The sequence below is a fragment of the Silene latifolia genome, chromosome 5, assembly GCF_048544455.1.
Source record: "Silene latifolia isolate original U9 population chromosome 5, ASM4854445v1, whole genome shotgun sequence".
Lineage (NCBI taxonomy): Eukaryota > Viridiplantae > Streptophyta > Magnoliopsida > Caryophyllales > Caryophyllaceae > Silene > Silene latifolia.
Genome location: NC_133530.1, coordinates 17787102 through 17801579, shown reverse-complemented (window position 1 = coordinate 17801579; position 14478 = coordinate 17787102). Strand labels below are relative to the sequence as shown.

At 45.4% G+C, this 14478-nt stretch overlaps 1 protein-coding gene across 1 annotated transcript; it reads right to left on the bottom strand.

Moving 5' to 3' along the window:
• Nucleotides 1–2447: 2447 nt before the first annotated feature.
• On the bottom strand, nt 2448–5194 carry LOC141654939 (cytochrome P450 72A397-like; the record flags this gene model as incomplete). The annotated part of the gene is made up of 5 exons (XM_074462047.1): nt 2448–3001; nt 3638–4013; nt 4160–4404; nt 4858–5075; nt 5167–5194. Coding segments are annotated over 5 exons (1296 nt in total), but the record flags the coding sequence as incomplete, so codon positions are not given.
• Between the last annotated feature and the right edge of the window lie 9284 nt (nt 5195–14478).

Genomic DNA, 14478 nt, shown 5'->3' with positions numbered 1-14478 from the left:
TTTCTCCTGCATGCATTGACTTTTGTCTCCTTAAAATCATGTCTTTTAATATGCCTTTTATTTCCTTTAGTATTTGCATGTTCCTCTTGTTTGTTTTAGGCTCCGTTTGGCACGACACTTCAGGTAACTTATTTGACCAAAATTTCAGGTACCTGATTTTTTTGCAAATGTTTGGCAAATAGCTTATTTGGTTAAATAAGGTACCTGAAATGAAATGCTACCTCAGGTAGTATTTGAGAAATCAGGTACCTGAAATGACTTATTTTCCATTTTGTACCCCTTTATTCTATAATATTAAATAATTTTCATATCTTTTTACGTCTGTTCCGGGTGTAATTCCAGAGCAAGTATCGTTACCACTCGTGGCTTGTAGAATAATGTCTTGAGTTGAACTCTTCTTGCCTTTATCGTTCGTCTCGGCCTCTCCTGCAACAATGAACGAACTGAGGGCTTGGCTGTGTGCCAAGCGTACTCACTCCGACGCCCAAGTCAGTAAACTTAAAGGATTAAGTTGTGTTACTTGGCTAGGTATGTATTTGTAGAGAGATAAGGAAGATATTACCAGATGAATAGTGTATTTAGGTTAAGTTGTGGGATCCTTTCCTCAATGAAGGTTGAGGAGTATTTATAGACTTTCACCTTTTGTCACGTAGTGGCCAAGTGGCTAGCAGGTGGAAAGACCGTTCTACCCTCGGCCGATGGACCTATGGCAGGCCGGCCGACGGGTCTTGGATATGAGTACGCGGATATGTGTCCCGGCTGGCTAGGTGCCAGGCCGAGACCCAGGTGACAGGCCGATGGATTGCATCGGCCAGGCTGTCTGATATGTTGACTTTGCTGTGGATGTCTCTGACCTTGCTCAGTATGTTGACTTGGTCAACGGTGCAGAATATGCCCCATCAACGTCATTTTACCAAAATCAGCTACATTTTCAGCTTGTTTGTCAAACACATTTTTATATAATCAGTTACCTTATCAGTTCCTAATTTCCAGCTACCTTATTAGTTAGCTTTTCAGGTTTCAGTTAGGTTTTCAGTTTTCAGCTACCTTTTTCAAGTTTCAGCTACCTTTTCAGGTAGTTTTGCCAAACAGAGCCTTAGTAGGTAGATACCTAAATGTAAAAACAGAATCAATGAATCCCCCTACTACTAAGAGAATAAAAATTATCTTAGTTTTCCCTCCAAAAGGCATATAGCCAAATAAGGTAACAAGTAAAAAAAAATTCATTACATTATTATCTTTTCAATCAATATATTCTTATAATTAAACTCTAATCTTTTAATTAAAATTTATACTTATGACTTTTTCATTAAAATCTATAATTTATTATGCAATCATTTCCATTTCCATAAATATTATTTTTCATCAGTTGCACTCTAAAATTACGCAAACCTGCTTCTCATGCAGTCTTTAACATAATTATTGTCATCACTTACACCCTAAAATTACGTAAATCTGTTTCTTATATTATCTTTCATCAATTACACTCTAAATATGGTGTATATTTTAAGGACGTAACAATTTTTATGTATTTTTTTTATATTAAAAGTAAGAAAAATATTAGTCTAATTATTCGTAAATCGTCTTTTTAAGTGCGTAGTATATTGTTTTTACCTGTTTTTGTTATAAGGTTATATGCGTTTTAATTAGATTTTATATTTTACATCGCTTAATTGTAATTTAATGTCATGAATTAGTTTCATGCAATGGTATATCATTACAAAGTTAATTTTTATAGTAAAGTAATAATGGTTTAAGACAAAAATAACTTAACTTAAAGTGTCTTTTGATGGTAATAAACTTTCATTTTCTAGCTCTTACTAAGATTATATTAGTACATTATAACATTAAAGGTACAGTTAATTTATGCAACTAATTTAACGAGAATGTCTCTTTATAAAATAAAACTAAAAAATACCGTGATGTAGCACGGGGATCTAGACTAGTATACGAGTACATGGTTATAAACTCAAGGGGATCCTCCGGATCCTCTATGAATTGGAGAGTCCATGCGTCCAGCACTAGACACGTAACATCGTGCAAAGGGGAAATATTTGAGATTATTTATTTTTCAAGTCAAATCAAATGGGAGGTATTAATTTCTAGCCTTTGAATTTAACTCGATGGTCCAGTCCTTTACACAAACTGGAGAGAATCCTCCCTCTTTCTAAATTCTAAGCAATGCATCGTAGGGCGTAATGGGGGCTAGAATGGATGAAGTATTAAAAAAAAGTACCTCCATCCACGAATATAAACCGACTGAAAGCAACGAACAATGATCAACATGTACTCTCGTCACAGCTCAAATATTCTCCGACCTTCTTAAAAACTACTCCCAAATGCTGCTCGTGAGATTGCATCGGCGGCCAAATTATGTTGATACGACCACATTTCAATATCTTGCGATCCGGCTTTAAATGTTTGATTCTCCCATTTCGCTTATACAATCATATGCATAGACGTGTACGTTCAAATTGATAAACTTATGTGCTTTCCATACTTCCATATCATATTACCAGTATAATTTAAGAAATAATTTAAGAAGTAATACCAGTTATTCCATGGGCTTATATTACAATCGATGAAGTACTAAGTTAGCACCAAATTGAGGACGAAGTGTGCCACGACTAGTCGTAGGAGCATGAACATACGATGATGAGAGATCCAAACAAAAGCGTTGTAGAATAATGGACAATCCCATTTTAACTTCCATCATGGCAAAATTCGACCCAATACAAATGCGAGGGCCCCATCCAAACGAGAAAAAACAGATACTTCCTCCGGTGGCTTTTATAATCCCTTGAGAAAACCTGTTTGGATTAAATTCTTTTGCATCGGGACCCCATAATCTTTCATCTTGGTGAACCAATAATACAGGTATTTGAATTTTTACACCAGTCGGTAATACTTTTCCATCAATTGTGATATCACGGCTAACTTGTCGATTAAGGGCCGTTACGGGTGGATACAACCGTAGAACTTCTTGCAGTATCATATTTACCTGGAAGGAAAAATATATCATTAGTTAAACGTTTAACAACTAGGTTAGTTTTAGTTGTGTATACGGTTTAATTCTTTAGATTTGTGTCATTTCAAACTATAAGCCATAAGTGGTGCGGATTTAATCCAATTTACTAATTTAACTTTTTGTGTCAAAGTTTAAACCTTTAGAAAACGATGAAACTAACATTTCTATAACTATTGTTAAAAAATATATAACAAAATTATTTCAAAAAGAAATTAATAAAAATATTGTCAAAGTGTAGTCCTAAAGACCGCACAAAATTAAATAGATGGTATTCATTTAGGATTATAGAGACTTTAATTTATTAGAGCCCTTTGTAGTATAACAAAAACAAAATATTTTAATGGTCATAATAAATGACTTTCATGTGACCTTAAATAACATAATCATTAGAGCATTAATTATATAATAATCTATGGTCGCCTTTTTTGAAAGTTAAAATCACTGGTGAAAAAAAAATTAGACAATATTACTAAAGTGTTAATAAAATAATAACCAGAGTTAGAATTTAACCCCTCGTCTCATCTATTGCCTCATTGGTACCTTTTCTACCCTTTACAAAGAGTATTTTAATTAACAGTAAATAATTGAGATGTATGAAGTATTCCTTACCTTTTTAAGACGGCTTAACCCATCAAAGTCGGGTGTATTGTTACCGAAAGTATTAACAATCTCTTCTTGTGCTTGTTCTTGCCAATCTTGATGTTTGCTCAATAAAATGAGAGTCCATGCTAATAGTGAAGAAGTAGTATCTTGTCCAGCCATGTAGAATAGCTTGCATTCTTCAATCACTTCTTTTATACTCAACTTTATGTTCAATTGTTTACCATTGCCTATACTAGATGTTAGTAAATGACCTAGTAAATCATCATTGACTTTTTCTCCTGCATGCATTGACTTTTGTCTTCTTAAAATCATGTCTTTTAGTATGGCTTCTATTTTCCTTAGTATTTGTGTGGCCCTCTTGTTTGTTTTAGTAGGTAGATACCTAAAAGTAAAAACACAATCAATGTTTATACTTGGTCATGAATCATGATTCTTGGTATAACACGGTCTCATATAAGAATTTGTATTGATATTTCTAAACAATGCATCGTAGGACGGGGGGGATGAAGTATTTAAAAAAAAAAGTACCTCCATCCAGGAATATAAACCGATTGAAAGCAGCGAACAATGATCAACATGTATTCTCGTAACAACTCAAATACTCTCCGACCTTCTTGAAAACTACTTCCAAATGCTGCCCGTGAGATTGCATTGGCGGCCAAATTATGTAGATACGACCACATTTCAATTTCTTGCGATCCGGTTTTAAATGTTTGATTCTCCCATTCTTGGATCGTATCATTAAAAGTCTGATAAAATGCTGGTACCAGAAGCTAGTAGTTCAAATAAAACATATAAATACGAATCAGTTGTGCCACATTTTACATATCCATCACACATTCTTGCTTTTATAAGAATGTAATATCACGAACAAAACCTATATGTTTATTCCGTATAATCTAATTAGAGATATTAAAGTATCAGAAGTATTTGAGTTGGTCGTAGGACAAATAACAACATTTTAAATATTAACGGTTGTATCGTAAGGACCCATTTACTATGTTGTACATAATTTATAGGTGAAATGACAACATATAAAAGACATCATTAGCAATTTGGTACAAAGTATTTTTTTTTTTAAAATGTCGCGTGTCTTTGAAATACACATGAACTACTAAACTCGATATATTTATTCTAACTTTGTATTTGATCAAATTCCAAAATAAAGAAATAAATAAAAATCGAATATTAGTTGTTTTTAGAAGAGGTTAATAAGAAGATAAAACCTTGAGTTTTTCCATATGGAAGGCAGGGGTGATTAACTTGCGATCTTGAGCCCATTTGTGACCTTCGAGCCTTGATAGTCCATTGGTCACCTGCGTAACAAGCGGATTTGGTGCCGTTTTCTGAAAATCGTACATTTTATTCAATACTTCTCGTATTAACTCCGGCTTCGTTACAAGTATTGTTGGAGTTGGTCCCTCCCATATAAATGAATTTTCACCTGCATTCATCCCCAAACTCGTATTTGATCACCTATATGTTAATCGTCAACCATACAATAGAACAAATTAAGAAAAAACAATTAAACATACCATATTTTTGAATGGTATTGTAGTTGTTCCGGGTGTGATTCCGAAACAGTTATTTGTTACCACTCGTGGCTTGTAGAATGATGTCTTTTGTTGAATCCTCCTTTTGGGCTCTCCTGAAACAATGAACAAACTGAGGGCTCGGCTTTGGCCGAGCGTACTCACTCCGACGCCCAAGTCAGTGAACTTAGTGGGATAAGTTGCGTGTTACTTGGCTAAGTATGTATTGTAGAGAGATAAGGAAGATATTACCAGATTATGGGGTACTTAGGTTATATTTTGGATCCTTTCCTCAATGAGGGTTGAGGAGTATTTATAGACTTTCACCTTTTGTCACGTAGTGGCCAAGTGGCTAGCAGGCGGAAAGACCGTTTTACCCTCGGTCGATGGACCCATGGCAGGCCGGCCGAGGGGTCTTGGATATGAGTACGCGGATACGTGCCCCGGCTGGCTAGCTGCCCGGCCGAGATTTGCTTTGGATATCTTTGACCTTGCTCAATATGTTGACTCGGTCAGCGGGTGCAGAATATGCCCCATCAATTTGCCCCCAGCGTCGTCTATGCCGTGGTATGGGCTCCGATGTATGTTGAGCGTATATTCTGCGCAAGTAAAAATTTCCTGCTTCGGCTTCTTCTACCTCGGCTTGGTTCTGCTTAGGCCGTACCGTATCCCCCCTCCACATGGATGTGTAAAGGGCATCAAATGTGGAAAAGTAAGTGACGCTGGCCGAGACCGAGGTTGTGAGTGCCGTGTGCTTTTGATTGCCCCCAGCCGGTGCTGTCTAGCTCGGTTGGTCAGCGGGCCGTTTGGCGAGTAGATACCAAGGGTCGTGTTGAAGAAGATACGTCGATTGGCATTCTGCCAAGGAGCGTGTTGAAGAAGTTTCGTAACTGTTTGTCGATTGACATTCCACGGCTGCATGCTTGACACGTGGCTTTGCGCTGATTGGCTGACGTTTCATGGGCTGCGCCCTGATTGGTCCTTCTTCGTGGGCTTTGCTCTATAAATAGAGCAGTATGCCCCATAATTTTCGCACAAATTTCATTCCTTCAAAAAAAATTTCTTCTCTCAAAATTTTCAAGGGTTTCTTTCTTTCTCTAACCTTCAGAGTCATTACTTCGGCGTAGCACTTTTTCTTTGAGGTAAACAACCAAACTTTTCTCAATCTTTCACTTTGTTAAGTAATTGTTGCTACCATGTCTTCTGCTGGGGCTGGACCTAGTAATCCTGCGCCGGGGGACTCCCCGTCGCGTCCTGATGAAGAGGAGGCACTAGCTGTTACCCCAATAGGGTTTAGGGGCCCCAGGTCTCCGTCTCCCGAGGTTGATCCGAAAGTTTTGGAGGATTGGGAGGATGATGACGAAGCTGATGATGACTTTGATGATGACGGTGAGGAAAGGACTCCTTCTGATGGGGAGAGGCCGCATCTCCTGGATCACGGCGAGGCCTGTACGACTGGTCTTAATCGTGCCTGGACCAATAAATTCGCCGGTTGTTCCGGTGAAACTCTTTTCGAAGGTCATTTCTCCTTCGGTGAGGGGTACAAAATTGTTATCCCCGAGGAGGGTCAGGCGGTCTGTTGCCCTCCCCCGGGCCATATCGGCGTATACATCAGGCACCTGGAGTATGGGCTCCGGTTTCCTTTGAATGAATACGTCACGGCCATCATCAAAGCTATGAACGTCGCTGTGGCTCAACTGCATCCGTTGGCCATTAGGACGATAGTTATCTTCAAGTGGCTCTGTCTCTTTAAGGGGGAGGTCCCAACAGTTAACTTATTCCGCCGGCTTCATCATCTTCGGCCATCAACCCCCGGTAAAGTGGGGTGGTACAGCGTGCAGATGGAGCCGGGCTACGTTTCCGTGTCCAAGATTACTTCTTGTAAGGACTGGAAGCGGCGGTGGGTGTACGTCCAAGTGCCGGAGGACTACCCATTGCCTCGATCTTTCCAAAGCCTTGTTAACTTGCGGTGCGAGAACCGGGGAGAATATGAGAAATATATCTCCCGGGGTAAGCTTAAGATGGACGCTTTGAAGGTCTATCTTAATGCGGATGAGAAGCGGGCGATGCAGCTGTTTGATGCTGAGAAGGGATGGGTGCCCCCGACTCAGATTATTTTTCAGGATGAGCTGCTTTGCCGCGTCGGCCTCATACCGGCCCTCAACCAGGGTGAGTAGGGTCGGTGTGAGGCCCATCTTTGCCTGTTATGCTCCTGTTTTTTGAGCTTTGTTTTTACTTCTCTTATTTAACTCTTGTCTGGTTTCTTGCAGACCGGTTTGGCTAGGATTTGTCTGAGGGGGTCTTGAAGAGGTTGGGGCTTGATAAGGACAGGAAGGTCGTTCAGCGGCATCCTAAGGCTGACGCGCGTGATCGTAGACTGGCTCCCAACGAACTCATGGACCAGCAGATGAAAGCATTGGATCCGGCGGTGGCTCAGGCGCGGGTAACTGGATGCGTGCCGAAAAGAAAACCAAAGGCAGCGTCTAGGTCGGCCACGACGTCAATCCCAGCTCCCTCTTCGATCCCAGCGGTCCAGACGGAGCCGGTGGTTGTCGTCGATATTACCGATGAGGAAGTAACTGTTGCGAAGGGCCCTCCTCCTCCCAAGAAGAGAAAAGAGCCACTGCCTGCTTCCACCGTTGCCGGGGAAAAGAATGACTCGGCCGGCCCTCCGTTTAAGAAGGTCCAGACTGGTACGGATCTAACCTGTGGTTCAGACTTAGCTGGTTCATTAGGCATTCCCGATGACAGACTCTCTGACGTGTCAATTAATGTTGACATGGATGCTCTGTGTGAATTTTTTGTAGATCCGCCGTCGGCAGTCGCCGTTCTCACTGAGCGGCAATTAGAGAAGCGGCATGAGAAGGCGGGTGATAGAAATGTCACCGTTGACTTCTCACTTCAGAAGGTTCCCCCCCCCCCCCCGAGCTTGTGGCAGAGGGCACGAGAATATACAAGAGGCTGGCGAAGTGGACTCAATTGGCCGGCTCCCATATTTTGGAGCAAGAAAAGGTCGTGGCTCAAGCTGGGCCACTGATCGAACGGCTTAAGCTTGATCTTTCCGCCGCAAAGGGGAAGAAGTGGGAAGGCTAAGTGGACCTCCTTGCTGCGAAAGCGTGAGGAGGAAGCTGAGAAGCTGCTATTGGCCGAGAGGGCCAAAGTTGAGGCTGCTGATGCCGCTGCTGCCAAGTTGCTGGAGGAGCGGGACAGGTATAAGGGCGGTTACGACGCCGTTGTTGCCAAGAGGGAAGAATGGAAGGACCTGTATTTGGCTCAGTCGGAGGCACATAGGAGCACAAGGGCTATCCTTGCCCAAAGGGAGAAAGACATTGAGATGCTCCAAACTGAGGTCATCCCTAACATGTGCGCCCAATTTCGGGACCAGGCCGAGGAAGCGACCAGGGAAGCAATCAAGAAGCTCGTTCCTGAAGGCTCTTTCCCGTGGCAAGAATTTGACTAGGTTCTGGATGAGATGGCCGATGCTGCGGAGAAAGCGGCTGCGGAGAAGGCGGAGGCGGCGAAGGCTGCTCAGATAGCTGAGGCCAAGGCGGCCTACGATGCAAAGATGAAGGAGGCCAAAGAGGAGGCTGAAAGTACAAGGGCACGTGAAAATGACGAGCTTTCCTCTGGGCCGGCCACCAAAGATGATGCTGCTGCTGCCGATGGAGGGCAGCAACAAGCATAGGGAGACGGGCGGTCGTTACCAGACTCACCCGGCATCTCGGATAACTTTAGCTGTTCGGGGGCCAATTATTGAGCCTTTCCTCCCTGCCATCTTTTGGCGCTTCAAATGATATGTCTGTAACCTTTTGCTTTTCTTTTCCTTGTTTTTTGTAAAACTTTGGTAGGTTGTGTTTTGGCTTATCCCTATGGGGACGGCCGTCGTCTGTATTCTCCTTGTAATCATTTTCAATAAAGTTTGCTTACTGGCCCTCGGCTTGGCCGGGGCTTTTGATCACAATCCTTCACTTTCCTTCTTACGTTATTAATTGAGCGCTTTTTCGTTTTTACCTTCGGCCTTGCCGAGGCAGTTAAAATGCGTATCTCAACTGTGTATCTCGGCTTTCTTCGACCAGGTCTAGGGAGATTCTCAGACCTTCCTCATTTTCAACCGGGTTAAAGGTGGCCGTTCTGAATGTCGGCACCGTTGGTTCAATTGGTAGGACTGCTTCGGACCCGTAGACTAAGTGGAATGGACTGTACCCCGTTGCTTCTTTCTCCGTGGTCCGAAGGGACCACAGGACGCCGGGTAGTTCATCGGCCCATCTTCCCTTTAGGTCTTCAACTTTCTTCTTCAAACCGTTGAGGATCGTTTTGTTGGCGCTGCCTCACTTTGTCCGTTGCTCGAGGGTGGCGGACGGAGGAGTATCTGAAACTTGATGCCCGGCTCTTCTAACCGATTCATTATCAGGTCACTCCAAAACTCTCGGCCGTGGTCAAATACCATGACCTGGGGTAACCCAAAACGAGTTATGACATTCTCCCAGATTACTTTTCTTACGGCCGCCGTCGTCTTCGCAGGTACTGCTACAGCTTCAATCCACTTGGTGAAGTAGTCAATGGCGACGATCAGGAACTTTCTTCCTCCGGAGGCCGTTGGAAATGGCCCTAATAGATCCATCCCCCACTGTGCAAAAGGAAGGGGACTAAGCACCGGTTGTAGGTCTCGGGAAGGAGCATGTATCACCGGAGCATGCATTTGACAATTCTTACATTTCTTGGTCTTAGTTCTGGAATCCTCAAGCATGGTGGGCCAGAAGTATCCGGCTCGGAGAGCTTTGTGGGCTACCGTTCTTGCCCCCATGTGATGTCCACAGATGCCTTCGTTAATCTCTGTCAGTATTAGCTCCGCGTCGGCTGGGCCGACACATTTCAATAGTGGTCTTATTACGGACCTTCTGTACAATTCTCCTTCGAACACCAAGTACCTGGCGGCGATCCTTCTTATCTTCTGAGACAGACCGCGGTTATCCGGCAACTCATTTGTGAGTTTGTATCTCATTATCGGAGTCATCCACGTCGTCTCGGCCTCGATCTTGCCCACCATGCAGAGTGTGTCAGTAATGCTTTTAGCAGTCCTGATATCCACTAGCACGGTTCGGCTGATATTCTTGATGGTTGAACTGGCAAGTTTCGAGAGAGCGTCGGCTCGGTTGTTCTCGGACCTGGGGATGCATTGAATTTTGAAGAACTTCAATTTTGCTGTGTCAGCTTTCACCCTTTCCAGGTATCGTACCATCCCGTCGTCCCGAGCCTCGTACTCTCCTCTGATTTGGTTAGTAACCAATAGTGAGTCTGTCTTCAACACAATGTGTTCTGCTCCGGTAGCTCTAGCTAGCTCGACTCCTGTTATCACCGCCTCGTATTCGGATTCGTTGTTTGACGCCGGGAAGGTAAATTTCATGGCGTACTCAAACTCGTCCCCGTTTGGGCTGATGATAAGGATGTCGGCCTGCGCTGTTCGTCGTGGAGGACCCGTCGGTGAATACTTACCATACACCGGGATGTAATTCTTCTTGATATGTGCACTCGGCTAGGAAGTCTGCAAGTACCTGTCCCTTTATCGAGGGCCTCGGCTTGTATTGAATGCCAAAGCCGGATAGTTCTACCGCCCATTTTATGAGCCTACCGGATTGCTCAAATTTTTCCAATGCTTTCTCCAATGGTTGGTCGGTTAAGACCGTCACGGATCGCGTCAAGTAAGGTTTGATTTCCTTGCGGCAACGACGACAAAGAAAGGCGCTTTCTCAATCGGTGGGCAATTTCTTTCGGCGGGCAACAGTGTATGGGTGACAAAGTAGATTGGGTGTTGCTGCTTGTCTTCTTCTCTCGACGATCACGGCATCGACCGTGGCCGAGGTAATCGCTATGTATAGATATAGCGTCTCCTCGGATCGGCCTAGACAGGGGTTGGGAGAGTTTGAAGATGAGCTTTCAGTTGCCTGAAAGCTGTGCTCTGTTCCTCCCCCCAGTTGAAGTCATTATTCCCTTTTAGCACTGTAAAGAATGGAGTGCTCTTGTCGGCTGACCGAGAGATGAAACGGGCAAGAGTTGCCATCCTCCCGGTCAGCGTCATTACCTCTTTCCGGTTCCTCGGCTCTGGCAGGTCCAGTATTGCTTGGATTTTTTCGGGATTGACATCAATTCCCCTGGCACTGACAAGTACGCCGAGGAACTTGCCGGCCCGGACACCGAAGTTGCACTTCTTTGGGTTTAGCTTCATCTTGTATTTCCTTAGTGAACAAAATGTCTCGTGTAAATCGGCTAGATGCTCGCTGTCAGACTTGCTTTTTACAATAGCATCGTCAACATAAGCCTCAACGTTTCGCCCTTTTTGATTTTGGAACACTTTGTCCACCAGTCTTGTGTATGTTGCGCCAGCGTTCTTCAACCCGAACGACATCATTTTATACATGAATGTGCCGTCTCTGGTGATAAATGCGCATTTAGGCATGTCTTCTTCGGCCATGAATACCTGATGATACCCTGAGAAGGCGTCCGGCAGAAAGCTCGGATAGTGTAGCCTGCCGTGGCGTCAATTAAACTATCTATTCGAGGCAAAGGATAACAATTTTTGGGGCATGCTTTATTAAGATTGGTAAAATCTACACACATTCTCCATGCCCCCGATGATTTCCTCACCATTACAACGTTAGCTAACCACTCAGGATAAGTACAAGGCATGATAAAGCCCGCCGCTAGTAATTTATCTACCTCGGCTTTGATGGCCTCATCCTTCTCGGCTGAGGAGTTTCTCATCCTCTGCTTGACAGGGCGAGCGGTGCAGAGTTCGTTTAGCTTGTGAACAATCACCTCCCGGCTCACGCCTGGCATCTCGGCCGCTGAGTAGGCGAAGACATCTTTATTCTTCCTCAGCAGGTCCAGGAGGTCGGCTCTGAATTTTGGTTCCAGGTTGACACCGATAGTTACGGTGCGGCCTGGGTCAATCTCCACCTCCTCGGTCTCCGCTCCTTCGACCATGCCGACGGAGGTGTCCATGCGTTCGCCCTCCTGTTGCAAGGATGGGCTCTTCCCCTTTTCTGATTTATTCGCCACTTTGAAGGATTGTATGTTGCACCCTCTGGCAGATACTTGGACATTGACTACTTCGTCCTTCTCGTTCTTTGAGACGAGCTTATGCGCTTCCCCCCGGTCCGAGACATACATCAATGTCAAGGGCCCGGATGGACATCACAGCGTCGGCCTTACTCAAAGTGACCCGGCCTATGAGAATGTTGTAGGCGGACGAGCCGTCAATGACCACGAACTCAGACATAACATTCTTGGCTGCACTTCCCTCGCCGAACCTCATCGGCAGCCTGATTGACCCCAGGGGTACCAGGTCGGCCCCAGAAAAGCTGTACAACGGGTTGGTGCAGGGGCTCAAGTCTTCAACCTTCAGACCGAGGTTGAGAAAGCATTCTCTGTACATGATGTTCGTGTAGGCGCCTGTGTCAATCAGACACCTCTTCACCAGGTGGTTGGCTATGTCCAAGTGGACTACGAGTGGGTCGCTGTGCGGGGCGATGACTCCCTCGTAGTCCTTCTTCCCAATAGTTATATCGGGGATGCTGGAAGCGGGGGCTGCTATTTTGGGCACAAAGTTGATGGCCTGATATAGTTCGTTCAGGTGCCGTTTGTGCCCATGAGCGGACCCACCGTTCTCGTTGCCCCCGATGACAACATGGATTACTCCTATACGTTCAAAGACGGATTTTTTATTTGAGTCGCCGGCATTAGTCTTTTGGCCTTCGGCGACATATTTGTTGAGGCTCCCCTTCCGGATCAGCTCTTCAATGGCATTCTTCAGATGCCGGCAGTTGTCAGTTAAGTGGCCGGTGTGGCCGTGGTACTCACAGTACTGGCTCGTGTCACCGTCCCCCCTTGCCTTGGGAGGCCTCTCCCACTTCTGACCCTCGTTCTTGCTCAGGGCGAAGACCTCGGCAGCAGATACGACCAAGGGGGTGTGATTATTGTATCGCTTTTGGTAGTACGGTCCTGAACTCCCCCCGGCGCCTGCCGAGTTCTGTTTCCTGGAGGACTTGTCAGACCGTGACCTATTATTGTCACGGCGTCCTTCATCCGGGTTGTCCTCCCGGTGGCTCTTCTTCTCTGAGTGCCCGGCCTCGCTGTGGCCTACCCAGGTTTTGTGGTAGTCCTCCACCTTTATGGCTTGGTCGGCCATCTTCCTGGCGGAGTCTAGGTTCAGGCCGCCGCACTTGATGAGCTCGTTTTTTAAGTCCCCTCTGGGGAGGCCTTTCATCGGTGCGAAGGCGCGATTCGGTTCTTGTTCACTCACGAATCTGCTGAACCTTGGCGTCGAACCTCTTCACATAACTTCGGAGAGACTCGCCTCCCTCCTGTTTGATAGTCAGGAGGTCCGATGTCTCGACGGCCCTTCTCTTATTGCAAGAATAATGGGCCAAAAATATGTCCCTTAGGTCGCCATAATAGTATATCGACCCATTGGGTAGCCCCTTGTACCAACTTTGTGCCATCCCATGCAGGGTCGTTGGGAAAACTCGGCACCAAACCTCATCAGGTTGCTCCCATACCGACATGTAAGACTCGAAAGCCTCGGCGTGGTCGGTTGGGTCGCTTTCTCCCTTGTATGATATGGGTGGCAACTTTAGCTTAGTCGGCACCGGGACCTCTAGGACATAGGCACTGAGGGGCTGTCTGACCACGTGTTGAATGACACGCGGCGATCGGCTCCTCGCATCCTTAGTCCGGCTCCCCTCCCCGTGGCGGGAAGGGCTTCTTCTCCGACTCCGATGAGTCGGGCTTCTTCCCTGGTTCTGGTGAGTCGGGCTCCTTCTCCGGCTCTGGTGAGTCGGGCTTCTTTCACTCTTCTGGGGCAGGCGTCGTTGGTGCCGCGGCGACGCTGTCCTCCCCCGAGTGCGGGAAGGACTTAGGTCTACCACTGGCACTCTGGGTTCCCCCGGCGTCTTGACATGGTCAGCTTCCTCCAGTGCTTCGTTCAAGTTTCTCGGAGTCACATTTTGGGCCCTGGTCTCCGGTGGGGGTGCCGCCGCTCTTGTCGTTGTGACAGTGTGAGTCGGCGTGCTACCCAATAGGTCCAGGAGTAGCTTCAATTTAGCTGCATCAACCACATGTCCCATGATGGTGACTTGGTCGTGAACAACAGCGGTGTATCTCGTATTATTGGCATCCCGTATGCGGTTGAATTACTCGGCGGTGGGGACCGCACAACCCTGAGAATGTGGACGTATCATCTTGGTGTAATTCGGTTTAAATCGAGTCACAATTGCTTACATTTGTTTTTGACATCTTCTTAGCTTGTTGGGTGGGTTT